The 13,566-nt window shown below is 45.0% G+C and overlaps 1 protein-coding gene across 1 annotated transcript in view; it reads right to left on the minus strand.

Moving 5' to 3' along the window:
- Positions 1-2,203: 2,203 nt before the first annotated feature.
- The window catches only part of POC1A (POC1 centriolar protein A), a 54,525-nt gene continuing 43,162 nt past the window's right edge, over positions 2,204-13,566 (minus strand). Inside the window, exon 11 of the mRNA XM_010142414.1 lies at positions 2,204-2,302. Within this exon, the coding sequence (XP_010140716.1) occupies positions 2,204-2,302 (99 nt within the window). The remainder of the gene's footprint in view (positions 2,303-13,566) is intronic.

Raw genomic sequence — 13,566 nt, forward strand, 5'->3', positions numbered from 1 at the left:
GCATCTCATCTGTTTCAGAAGCGCAATTACGTGGATTCACTGAAAACATCTGAAAGGAAAATGCATATATATTGAATGTGCCCAAGTCATTTGCTTTGCCATTCTCCCTAAAATACTGTATACAAATTGCTCTGTGTCTCCAAGACATTAGAAATTACGCATTAAAAGGAAACAAAGGCTGTTTCTGAAGTGAAGTTTTAAAACTGATGAATGTTGGAATAAGTTTTCTTCTCCTCTCCACACCCTCACCCCAAAGGCCAGTCCACAACATTGAGGATCAAGTTGATAAATTGGGCTCTTGCAACCCATTTTTGTCATTGCTTCAGCAGTGGCAGATCAGGGCAGGAACAGCCTTCTCCGAGCAGCAAACTGACCACATGTACCTTTGAGTCCCCTCCTCCCCACTCACCCGCCCCAGAGCATAAGCTCATTTCGATGAAACTGGTGTCAGCTCTCAGCAGAAAGCCACTGAAAGCTTGTAGCAAGAGCAAGAAGAGTACCATTGAATTGATTCCATTAGCGTAATCTAAGAGAAAATAATGATTTATCAGACTCTGAGCTTGGAAACAGAAAACAAACAGCCTGTGGCAGAGCAGAGAGAAACTCAGATTTATAATCACCCCCATAAGCATGGAAATGAGAAAGCTCTCAGCCTCCCGCAAATGAAACAGAGGAATATTGCAATAATGCCCACAAGGGGTTATTAAGAGGTGTAGAAAGTACCAGAAGGGAACGAGACCAGAAGCTTCCTGGTGATGGCAAGGGAATGCAAACAACTTCACCCAGACGGGACGAGGAGGATTAAATACTGTTCAAGATGCTGTTCCAGCAGACAGCCTGCAACAGAAACAGGTGCAAAAAAAAAAAAAACAAAAAACAACCCAAAATGCAAAACCACACAGGCTGGCCTTAGGACCTGCTATGCCCCATGCAAAATAAGGATGGCAGCCAGACCTCAGGCAAGCACCCAGAATGCCCACAGCACGTCTGGACGTGAGAGCCCTGGAAGCTGCGCAAGGCTGGCAGGTGCTGGCAGCAAGAGGGACCACCAAGGGTAGGGATTGAGGCAGCCTCCCTGATGAAGAGGTCAAACAGACATTAGTGATGAGGGTTTCGTTAACCGTGAGGCACTCAAGTTCCCACAGCTCTAAATAAACTATATAATCCACCCGCAATAAACTATTCCCACAGGCTAATAGGTTACTGCAGGAAAGGAGACCTCCAGTATCTGTTAGCAGAAGAGGTGTCGGAGAACAGGACCTCCCAAAAGTCCAAATTCTTGTACAGCTACATATTGAACAACCTGCTCAAGCCCTGAAAAAGTCAGAAGGAGCGATGAGGGGAGCAGGGTGAAAGCATTAGTGCAAGTGATGGGCTATTCAACCCTGAAAACATCTGCAAAATGACCAAAAAGTAAAGGCAGACTGGTGCAAGAAAAGGGAAGTTCCAGGATGGAGCAAACGTTCCCTTTCCTCTCTCTCTACCCTGCCTTCAGTTTCGGAAGCAGATGAAGACTTCTGGGAATTCACCCTGCATCTGACCTGCCAGGGCCTCTCTTTTGCCTCTGAAGCAACTGGTTTTTTTGCCACACAAGGGAGCCGGTTAAATCCCTCCACTGGATTTACTCACCTATGCACAACTACCACCCAGGACATGAACTGCTTTTTGTCAGATCTGCCAGGCACCAGCTGGGGTTCAGGTGGGACAGGCCCTTCTCCAGGTGCCAGTTTGCACTCGGACCTCACCTGGTCGCTATGGCTTGAGAACAGAGGTAACCTTCCACTACCCAAAATACCCTGGGAGCTCTTTGCTTGTCTCCTACAGCCAGCACACACCTCAGCAACAAGCCTAATACAGCCTGTGCAAGACAGCTGGCAGCTCCAAGATGCTTAAATGTTTTAAAATTAACCCGGCAGCACCAAAGGTGGGAGAGACGAAACCTTCCTAGTTAGCACTCAGACCACACGCAGGCTGCTGTATCTCTGCAAAACACAGGAGATCACAAGTGTTATCCTTGCTTACGAATGCAATATTCCTTTTATTTTAGTAAAGTAACAAAGCTTATTTACAGATACAGTAACTGTACACTCCAATTGAAAAATAGATTGCGCTAAAAATCGTTTAAGCAAGTCAGACAGTCTGTTAGGAACACAAGCGACCTCAAACCTCCAAACACCGTCAGCTCCCATCTTCTCTAAGGAAATCAGCTTGTTTTGTTCTGAATGATTTTCTGCTGGTTCTCAAGACATTCCTTCAGCTTGTCTTCAGTCAGCGTCAGCCTCTGCTCCAGGATGGAAACCGTCTGGAAAACAAAACGAAAGCTGCTGTTGAGCTGCTTACAAAGCCAAGTGACCGATTGTACTCTCAGTGGATAACATAACGCTAAATTTCAGAGCTGTAACTCCAGTATCAGAATTTTAGCAGCACAGAGCCCCACACAACTTCAGAGAGGAGCAACAGAGGCTGGCGGGCATGAAGCTCTCCTGCAGTCAACACTGAGCACCCGTTTTGGGACCCAAACTGGGCTCTGCATTTCCTTTCATGGACAGATTCTGTCCTTCCACGCTCATGAGCTATCAGACACCCTATGGAGCTTTTGGTTTAGCTTTGATTTTGCCTCTGCTTCCAACTCTTTCATCCCTTCTCTGAATGCTGTCAGTTTGCTGCAATTAGAACACGCAAAACTTGCTGGACACACACGATGACAGGCGAGAAAAGTGTCCCAGAGTAAGGCAGCGCGACAGGCGATGGAGGAGAGATGAAACCCGAAGTGGCAATATCTACCACAACGTAATGCCAAAATACTTTGTGTAATCCAGTTACCCCACAAAGGATGGTTATATCTTTCTCCTCGAGCTGAAGTCATCATGTACAGGATGCACAGGAAGAACATTTTTATCACGTGGCAATAAAAGCTTCTGCTGAAAACCTTTTATTGATCCCTCTGAGGTAACCAAGGGACCCAGCTATGCAGAACCGCTTTCAGCTTCCAAAGACACCGGAACAGCTGATAATAGGCGGTGATGATTTAATACTTTAATATCCATAAACTTATCAGCAACAATCAATAGCTTCACATTTTGAGCATTTCTGCTGCATAAATAACATCCTCAGTTAAAAACAAAGGATGTTCAGAACCTTGGGCTTTATTAAAGTAATTCAAATAAACTTGGACAACCGCTGTTTGTATAGGAGTTATACATAGAAAGCCTTTTAATAGCGCATTTCGTAAGCACATCTCTAAGTGCCCGACAAAAGCAAGCAGGTCTCATTATCCCCATTTTACAGCTGGGGAAACAAAAGCACAAAGAGAGGAAATAGCCTGGCTAAGGCCACTTGAGATGAGGAAAAGTGTCCTGTAAAATGATTTGGGGAATGAGACAAATGGGGGGAAGGTGGGGAGAAGACAGACATAGTAGAAACAACACCAAGCACGATGGCAAAGCCATCTTGCAAGACCACGTATCGAAGTCAAAGGACTGTGCATCGTAACATTTACCATAATGCACTCTTTTTTTCCCCTCCCTAAACACAGTTCAAAGTTTATTTCCAGTGCACATGTAGTGCTGCCCTGTGACAAGGAAGAAGAGCTACTCCTGCTGCCTAACACAGCACTCCTGCAATTGCAGAGGGCTTCCCCTGAAAAAAAACACCCAGCAATGCTGAAACATTCCTGTGGGCTAGAGCACTAGCTTAATTTCATTTCTGTCCTCCTCTATTGCCAACCCTTTGAGGTACAAGAACTACAGTACATGGAGAACCAGAAAAGTTGTGGAGCCAGCAGGTAACACCCCAGGTGCCCCAGAGCCCTCCTGTCTGTTCAAAGGAGAGAGGATTTAATCTTCTTCCTATCCAGCCGTGCTGTTGCCTAGTGCTGTCTTACAGAGGTCAGGAGTAAAGCGACTCAGGGCGGAACACAGCAGGCCAAATGTCTACCGGGGGGTTACAGCAAAGATCTCATCCTGCAAGCAACCAGACAGAGAATGAAAAGCAGCAGGGATCCTGGCTTTTCGATTTAAAAAAGGGGAACTGGTAACTCAAGACTCAGTTAAAAAGGTGGGTGAAACATTGCATCAAATTTCCTTTAGATAATCAGCTGAATTAATGTCCTGATCACACTGCCCTGCTAGAAGCAAAGCCCCAGATTACTTGCAGTTCCTATATCCCTCGATTTACTGCCACCAAGATCCCACTGATCTAAGTTCAGTGTTGTTACATGCGGCACCCCGAGACAAAGGGCATGTAAAGCAAGCCTCAGAAAGAGGTGAATCTGTGAAAAAAACGTAAGGAAAATGTTTATTGGAATGGAAATTTGCATGTAAGTGTAAGTAGAAAACTTGTAGTATTTTTTGGAAACTAAAAGTGGAAAAGTAGCAGTCAGAAGTGAAACGCAGGAAGCCCAGCATAGGAACTGATGACTACAGTCTGTTAGACTTGAATACACGATGCCCAAAACACACAGGGCTTCTGGCATCCCAGGAAGGTGAGGGAAAGCACGAACACTGCCCAGCTGCTATTGGTGCTATATTGTACCTGACACATCACAGAAAAGCTCCTTTATTAGCAGCTGACAGAGTTTTACAACATTTCCATGCTGCTCTTTATAAAGCAAGTCCTTTTTGGTAGACAAATAACTGCGTCCATCCCACTCCTGTGTGGTTTTGCCATTGCTTTTCAGAAGATAACGAACCAGCAGTCAAGCCAAGGAGGGAAATGCTGTTAGCCAGATTCAGTGAGACTCACTGGGAGCCACTGCTCTGTGGCAGGATCTGGGCTTCCTGTTGTGTCAGGAGCACAGTACACGTCTCCATTACGCACCAGGGAGTAAATGCTGGATAATTTATTCAAGTCCTGGCTCAGACTGGCAGAGGGATAACAGCCGAGGTCTAAAGGACCTATTTTTTTTAAGGGGTATTTCTAACATTACAATAACATACTGAGCATTACTATGGGCACCAGAACAGAATATGAAACTTCACACGAAACAAAACTTATTTAAATCACTTCTACCAACACTTCCTGCAACATTCATCTTCATTCATCTTCGCAGACTTACCCTAGAAAAAAAGCCTGCTCTTCTCTTTGGAAACATTAATGAGAAATTATGTAGAAAAAAATTATCTCCTATTTATAAGTTCCAGGGAACGTTCAGCTCCATCCTTCCCCAGGACACTCAAGTGCCTAGTAGACACACTTGCTTTCACCATGACAAGCCCCCTGTGCTTTTCCTCCACATTGTTTTTACTCCCTCAATCCAAGCAATAGTAATTTGTGATGCTGTTCCAAGATGCTTTCATCAGTATCCTTTCTGTCGTCCCTGTTAAGCATTCTCCTATCTGAGTACTTAGCAGAGACAGTTTAAGCACCACCAGCCTCAGGGCTGAGGCTTTTGCAGCAGCCCAGGAGGGACAGTCGGTCCTGCTGCTTGTGAGGACTACAGGTAAGGGGAACCAGGTGCTAAGTGAATGCCAACAGAAACCAGTTCTACCACTGCCAAAGCCAACCTGAAAAGCAGAGCAAGCAAGCAGAGGCCGTCAGCAATGAGCAGTGGTGGGAGTCCCTGGCAGGTGAGGGAGATCCACCCAGACAGATGGCTGCTCACGAGCTGAACCTGGAGCTGGGGCCAAAGCAGGCAAGAGCATGGCGTGGTGCGGTAACCCACTAAGGGATGGCTGCTCCACAAGCAAGGAGGGGCAGTTCCTGCCCTGCAAGCAGCACATGGGCTTTTCAGTATGTCACTCATACCACTCTGATGGAGTTTGAACACGTAACAGCATAGGGGACATGCTCCGGTTCATCACTGGTAATTGTGGGCCCCCCAAAAGACCCATACATTGATACAACAGTTACCCAGATCAGGTAACGACGGCTTGGTTGAGCCTACAAGGGATACAGTCCTGCACACCAGCTGCAAAGACCGTGTGCTCTTGGCTATGAGCAGTCCAAGTATTACACTTTCGTTTCTATTCCTGTCAATATTTCACAACATCAAGTCCATCACCCATTGATCTTGAAGGAGGCGGCAGTACTGTCCTAGCTTTACTTAAATCAGAACACTCTCAAAAGTTTGCTCCACCAGTTTTGTTAGCATAGGCTAAAAGAGATTTTGCAGGGCACTAACATATCAAAAAGCCCAAGAAAAAACCCCACATTACTTCTATTTCCCATTGGATATGTTAATTTATGAAGAGGGCACTTCCTTTTCAATTTATCAAAAAAATGCACCGGCAAAAGAACACAACAAATGCAGAAGTCTGTAAGTTTCCGTGCACCCACTTTCCCCACCCCACTGCGCTGGTACAAGGAGAGGCTCAGGGCTGCCTTCCCAGGAGGTTACAGCGGAGACTGCAGACAGCCCATGGATTTGCAGAAAGAGACTGGTTAAGTTCGACCTGGAGTCTCAGGTATAAGAGCTCTGCCCTCTGTAATGCCCAAGGCCAACGCTGGTTTGTTTTCAAAGAGCTCGATGCCCTGCTCTAACTTCTTATGGTTTTTCCTAAAAAGGGTCATTTCAGAGCTGACTTCAGTCCCAAACATGGCCAGCAAGTAAATTGTGTCATAAAAATGATGCCTCAGCATCCAAGAGTCCCTCCTTGGGAAGTGATAATGGGTGGGTTCGGAGGTACCTCTATACCTGTGGGGCACAAACTCCCGTCACCGGGACCACAGCTGCTGCACCGCCTTAAGAAGACCTGTTGGCAGGTCTGGAAAGTAAAAACTGTCTGGCAAGAACAGACTACAGTTGCTAAACTTCAAACGCACCAGTTAAAGTGAGAGGCCCCAGTTACTGTGTGCAGATCCCTGAAATGGAACCTCCAACACCTGCTAAATACAGCCTTGAGCGTACTTGGAGTCCTGTGCAGAGACAGAAATTAGCAAGTATCCCAGAAAATTAAGCTTGGGAGCCCTTTCTCTAGACTAATGCAATGAGTGGAATAAACTCCCACAGGAAGAGTTTGCACCAGGGTAACCCTACCTCCCTTTTACAGAAAACAATAATTAACAGCAGTTTAAAACACCAAACTTGAGCTGCAAGGTTAGAAGGTTCACAGCAGAGTTTGTGCAGCAAAAGTCACTCCGAGGTTCAAGCACGAGCCTGATTGGTAAGACTTTCCTCCTGCTGTACTAAGCTTTGCCCTGGCTTGCTGTCAGCCTCGCTTCAGTCCCAGCCATCGCATCAAGCGGAACTCAAAGCAGCCCCCTGCTATTAAAGAGCGCCAGGCCGGCCTCCCCACGTGTGAGACTTTAGCACAGCTTTGAGATGGGAGCTGAAGCAGCTTCAGCCATTCAGGGTGCTCAGAAGCACTTCCAGCAAAGATGGCAGTTTAGACTAACTAGGAAGTAAACCTTCCTACCTTGTTGTTCTCTCAGAGACGAGCCTTCACAGTTATTTAGCTTTATGTAGCAAACAAATGGATGCAAGGATGTCTGCCTGCCAGGACTAGCCTTACTCTCATAGTCAAAGCCTTAACCTCAGAGATCAAGTACACAGTTAAGGTGGATTTTGGTCATTTTTGGTTTTTGAATTCTAAAGAAGTGATAGCTCCTTAAAACAAAACCTCCTACCACAGAGGGAAGCTCCTCACCCTCTCAATTGCTCTGAACACAAACTCTGAGGTGAATTCTCACAAAGCCTATTTGCACAGAGTATTTCACACCAGGCAGATTTATGGAGAGCGTATCGATTATTTCAGAATGAAGATAGCTGATGTGGTGCTTCAGTCTTCCTCTCAATCTTTCTCTAATGCAACTGCAGAATTTTCCTGGGTTTACTTTGTAACATGCTTCAAACTCCACAAACTTTTGTATCTGTCACTATGAAGCACTTAGCTCCAGCGCGCTAGAGGGGAAGGTATGGGTCAGTGCTGCCCTGTAGCTGGGGGTTAGGAGGTCCCACAAGCCCCCTCACCACAGTTTTTGCACATTCATCCAGTGTCACTGTTGGGTCATATGGATTAGGAAAAGGCAACAATGCTCACAGAAGCGCAAGTGCTAGCACCAGCCTGGCCTCATCAGGATCCCTACGCGGAGCTCCAGACCTGCCCAAGTCGTCGGGTGGCTAAACGTCGATGTCTGTTCTCTAGGGCACCAGATCTCATCATCCCACCAGCTCTCTTCAGCCAACAGTCAGACACGTGCTACTCTGTACTTGAAAAGTAAAGAATAGTTTATACTTAGCAGCCCAAGGCACTACAGGCAGGAAGTGGGTAGTTACAAAACTCAAACCCAGTACTGCTCTGCTAACCCTTCATTACAATTACTACTGTGAGGGCGGTGACACTCTGGCACAGGCTGCCCAGAGAGGCTGTGGATGCCCCATCCCTGGAGGTGTTCAAGGCCAGGTTGGACGGGGCTCTGAGCAGCCTGGTCTAGTGGAAGGTGCCCCTGCCCATGGCAGGGGGTCAGAACTGGATGATCTTTAAGGTCCCTCCTAACCCAAACCATTCTGTGATTGTCAGCTGCCCTCTCTTCCTCCACCTCCCAGTACCCTGCACTTTCTGCAGACGCTTGAATCACAGTAAACCCACCTTTAAACTAAATTATAGGAGCAACTTTGGTCTGCTACATGAGTCTATTCATGCAGTGGACTCAGTACAGTAACAACGAGTTATCCTTCACAATGCTTGCTGTGCTTTCTACAGCAGGAAAACCATACAAGAGTACCTGAAAATCCCGGTATCATACACTTTGCCAGACTAAGCAGCATGGTCAGTACCAGCGTCAGTGACCAAAGGGACCCTGGAGGACAGAAAAGGATGTCCTTTGTATTAAACCAATCCCAGCCACAAAGCAGATGAGCCACAGGCTCTGCCAGTTTCTTCTGCACAGCGTGGGGATCACAAGGCACACCAGCCATCTGTATCTGAGCCCTTCCACTTACAGCCCTCTTACTAAAAATGTTTCATCACACATTGCTGCTGCTTCAGTCTTGACAGCTGATCATCCAAAGCTAAAGAGATGACTCTTGCATTGGATCCTGCAAGTTTCTGGAAGCAAATGGCTGTGAGCGTGGGGACAGGCAGTTTCTGTGGTGCAGAGCTCCTAGACCAGCACAGCAAAAGGAGTCAGGAGACTTCAATTTTCACAACACAGTATGAAAACGCAGCAAGTTACGATGAGCTACCACAAAATACCTAAGCATGTACCATGAGAACAACCGCACAATACAGAGGTTAGAACCCCAAATGACTAGTTGTCTCCCCAACCACAAAGACTTCAGAGACCTCCCATATCCTTCTCCTGACACCCAGTCTACCTCTGGAAGGATGCAAATCACTCAGCTAAATTAACCCAGCTGCTGGCACCCAATGGCTGAATAACAATTTACAGTAATCTCCAAGGTCTGCTTGCAAAACCAAATTGTGAGAAGTGTTTTGTAGTCCTCCCCATTGCAGGATACTGGAAGGTGAAGGTCCTGTGGAGCTCGAGGGAGACAGATCAGCACTTTTGAGAAGCCAGCCTTTGGCCAGCATTCTGCTAATGCAACAATATCCCTAGGAGTGCAGGGAATTTAGGCAGTCTTAGAAAGAAGAAAAGTGTATTTGCATTGAGATGTAGAGATTTTGTAATAAGCATATTCTGGAAGTAAATTCAGAAGAAAGTAGCTCTGATAGTATTTCACAGAGGGCTGGCAACAACCAGGGTACTTCATTTGTTTTGAGTGAGAGATCAAAGTTACTGCATCTCCAAGAGATGGTTTTGACTCATGAGAAATAGCCTCTATACCTTTTAAATTAAGATTTAAAACCCAAGCTTATCTGGCATTTCAGATGGGAACGTTTTTTATTAGTCTCTTGGATTTGAAACCGCTTCTTTTTGAATAAAAGCTGCTTGCAGTTTTTCTCCTCTATGTTGGGTCCATCTGTAACCAGTGGGTGTTCAGGCCTTGAGAGTGACACAGAAACCAAGACATCTGCACAAGGCAGAGGTATCAGTACTTATGAGACACCTCCAAAAATAATATTTTTCTTCTTGATTTGTAACTAGTTGAAGTTTATTTTACTAAACCAGTCGCTCACTCTACATTCAATACCTCTCAGAAGAGAGGGGTCACATTAATCCCTCACCATCACAGGCTTTGGAGACCACATCTCAAAAAAAGGAGTAACAAATAGTAACAGATTTGACTTGTTTTCATTATAAGAATTGCACACACAAGCATTTTCAGTTTTAATTAAAAAGTAACTCACTTCTGTCCAAGTATAATTTTAAGCTAAAGAATTTAATTTAAAAAAAATTCTTCTCCTCCCTCCCTCTGCTGTCTTTTCTGGAGTGAGATAATCCTTTAATCTCACATGAACTAGACTGTCCTTTGGTTCAGGCCTGGATTATTCTACAGAGTCTAATTCTGCAGGATTATTTATCAAGTCTTCTCCATTTCACTGTGCTGTTTTCTGCCAGCTCCAGTGCAAGATTAGTTTGGGGAAGCACATAAAGCTGTTTCCTGTGGGTGGATTATCACAGCTATTTATGAATTTTTATGCTAACCTGATTCTGAACCCTGCTTGGAGCAGACATCTTCCTTCCCACACAAAATCAGCAGCTTTTGCCTCAGTGCCTGTTGCCCACCAGTCCTACAGATTATCAGAGTGAATAAGGCAGCTGCAGGAGTCTGGAGGGAGGGCAGGAGTACAGCAGCTCTTTGCAGAGGATCATTGCAAATGCAAGTCTTCCACAGCGCAGCCAAGGGGGTTACTCGCAGATGACCTTCCTTCAGAAATGCAGTTCAGCTGCAAGTGCAGAAAAGCCTTTGAGCCATGTAAACTCCAATATTTGCTCCAGTTTTGTTTCAGCCAAAACACGTCGTTCTGTTCTAGGAGTTATCCAAGAGATAAAATCACCTTGTTTCCCCCTTACACTTTAATATTCAGCCCACCTCTTTGTAGAGGCACCAAGATACTGTGATCCAGCCTTCAATTAAAAAAATAAAATAATTGATAAACATTGTGCATTTTCCTCCTTTTCACATCTCTGAAATGCCAGTAAGGAACAGGATTTTTAGATGTGGAGACACTGACAAGATACTAAGCTGCAGCAAATATATGTCATGCTTTTATTACTCTCACCTTCCTCATTCCTTTGCCAGATTCAAATTGCCTGCTCTCCTACAAAGGAGCACCAGGGTATCTTTAAGTAATCCACAACTACTGGAAACAACCAGGGATTGTATATCTGGGTCTCAACTGCACTCCACCCTTCTAGGCAGCAGAATTATTAACCATGTGCTACTCTATTGAAAAAGGTATGTGAAGTCTGGCTAGACACAAGCCACCTTTAGAAAGAAGATGAAGACTGCCAGGTCACGAGAGCAGTTTCTTACAAATAAAATGAAAGAATTTCTGACAGAGTTCTGGTGAGGAAGAAAGGAGGAAGATTTCATTGAAAGTTGCCAAAACCTTTAAGGATAAAATCATACCACAAAGTCAACAACATAAAAATGAAGCTTTGTAAATGTGAAGGGACCATATCTACTTGCTCTAGCAGTTACTGCTCGATGTAGCTTACAACAGCCACGAGTTCCTTCTGATCCACCTTTCTCTAATGAGAGCTGAATGTCTGAAGAAGCAAGTTTGCTCCAGTGTATCCTGCTGTGCAGGGAGCAGCCTTGGCGCTTCTGCTCGCCATTGGTGTCTGGCAGGAAGAGACCTCTTAATGGAATAAAAACAATCCTGCTGTCTCCAAGTACCTGATACCCTGCTTCATCTGGAAATCTACTCTCAACAGAGGAACGGTGCCGATAATTGGTGAGCAGCAGACAACGCAGCTTCAACGTGGAGCTTGGAACAAAGCTGTGCACTAGGAAGAGATGACAGCCCTCAGCTGTTGTCTTACTATCACCTCTTCCAGCAGAAATTGGAAGCATTTTCTCTCCTTCCCAATTTTATATGATACCACATTTAGCATGTTAAACCTTGAAATGACAGCTACAGAAAAAAATAAGGAAAATAAATTAGGTCTGCATTTGCATAATTTCCCAAAGTAGTTTAGCACAACTCTAAGTTTCCCCCACTGGTACATTACATCATGTTAGCACAGCGACGGAAACTCTGACAAGAGCAAAGAGTGCAGGAACTCCAGGTACCACATCAAGCTCCTAATGGAGCTAACAAATTAGGAATTCCTGAAAAACCCATGGATGGAAAGACCCAGGGATGGCTATATATAGCCATACTGAGAGAGAGATATATATCTATCTCAGTAGGGGGGTTCTGGAAGTATCACAGGGACTGTGTCCTTTCCCTTCAACTGCATGGCCCTGCTTACACCATCAGTGTCCTCTAGCAACAAGCAACACTCAGGAATCATGAACCAATGATTCACAACAGAGCACCAGGAACATCCTTATCTCTTCATCAAGAAGGGAGAGTGTCCCGGTTATACTGTTACATGTTATTTATGAAAGCTTTTTGTTCCATTTTTGAAATAGTGCTTTCACAAGAAGTAGTCAGCAGGTCCAAAGCTGCCATATAAAACACATAGCATTTGTTTGAATCTACTGCACTCAGGAAGCAGCACCCGGTTACGCTTTGGCCAAAATGACCAGGAAAGCCAACCAACCCAACGCCACTAGCCACTGTTTCCGTGTCACTTGGATCTCTGCTAGCAATCAGCACACCATAGCTCCTCCCACTCAACATCTAATTGCACAGAAGAGGGGTGGCAGTGGCTCTACCGCAGCTGCATTCCCTCCTCTGGTACGGGTCATCAGCACTGGAAAATCCAAAGTTCAGCTCTGCAAGCAGCTGCCCTCCAGAGTTACCTTCCACGGCTCAGCCTTGCTACCTTCCTGCATTCCTCTCCTCTTTGCGGAACCCCCTCCCTTACTCTAGGAATGAGGACTTCTTCCAGGCTCATTAGCTGACGTTTGTTTGGTGTTGGTTTCTTTCACTACTAAACATCAAAACCTTGGCAGGAAAATGAAGAATTATGAAACCGTTTCAGCAGTGTGCCAGGAACATCTACTTGTACAAAGGCATTAAAATGGTGTTAATACAAAAACAACATACAAAGATTAGAACCAATGGGAAATTAAACACTTTGAGGATGGCAAAAAACATACAAAAAAGGTAAAAGGTTGCTGAATGCAGAGTTACACAAGGCAGCTTTTTGGTTTTTTACTATAATTTCAGGCCTATTTCCAATTTTATCCTATAACCTACTAATTTATTCCTCCCCCACCAATCTCAATTTCTCTTTCTGCTAGGTTTAAGACAACATTTGGAATTTTCTACAGTTACACAATATCTTTGAGATGCTTGCACTGCTTATATCTAGTTTAAATCCCACACATACTGTTTACTGCAATATCTGCCTCCTCTAAACACCTATGAATTTGAAATGGAGCCATTACACATCCATCATCAGAAATCTGCATCTGATTTATGTAATGAAAGATAACAATCACATTCCAAACTTCCTAGGGAGACACAAAACCAGCAGCAAAAATATTTTTTTGTATATTCTGGGTAGCATTTTACTCACAAGCATGAGGGCCCAGTGCCAGCCATGCAAGAATTGCCCCCCTCCTCCAGTGATCAGCCTTTTAGAGATCTCAGGAAAAGGGCT

The sequence above is a fragment of the Buceros rhinoceros genome, unplaced genomic scaffold (genome assembly GCF_000710305.1).
Source record: "Buceros rhinoceros silvestris isolate BGI_N320 unplaced genomic scaffold, ASM71030v1 scaffold17018, whole genome shotgun sequence".
Lineage (NCBI taxonomy): Eukaryota > Metazoa > Chordata > Aves > Bucerotiformes > Bucerotidae > Buceros > Buceros rhinoceros.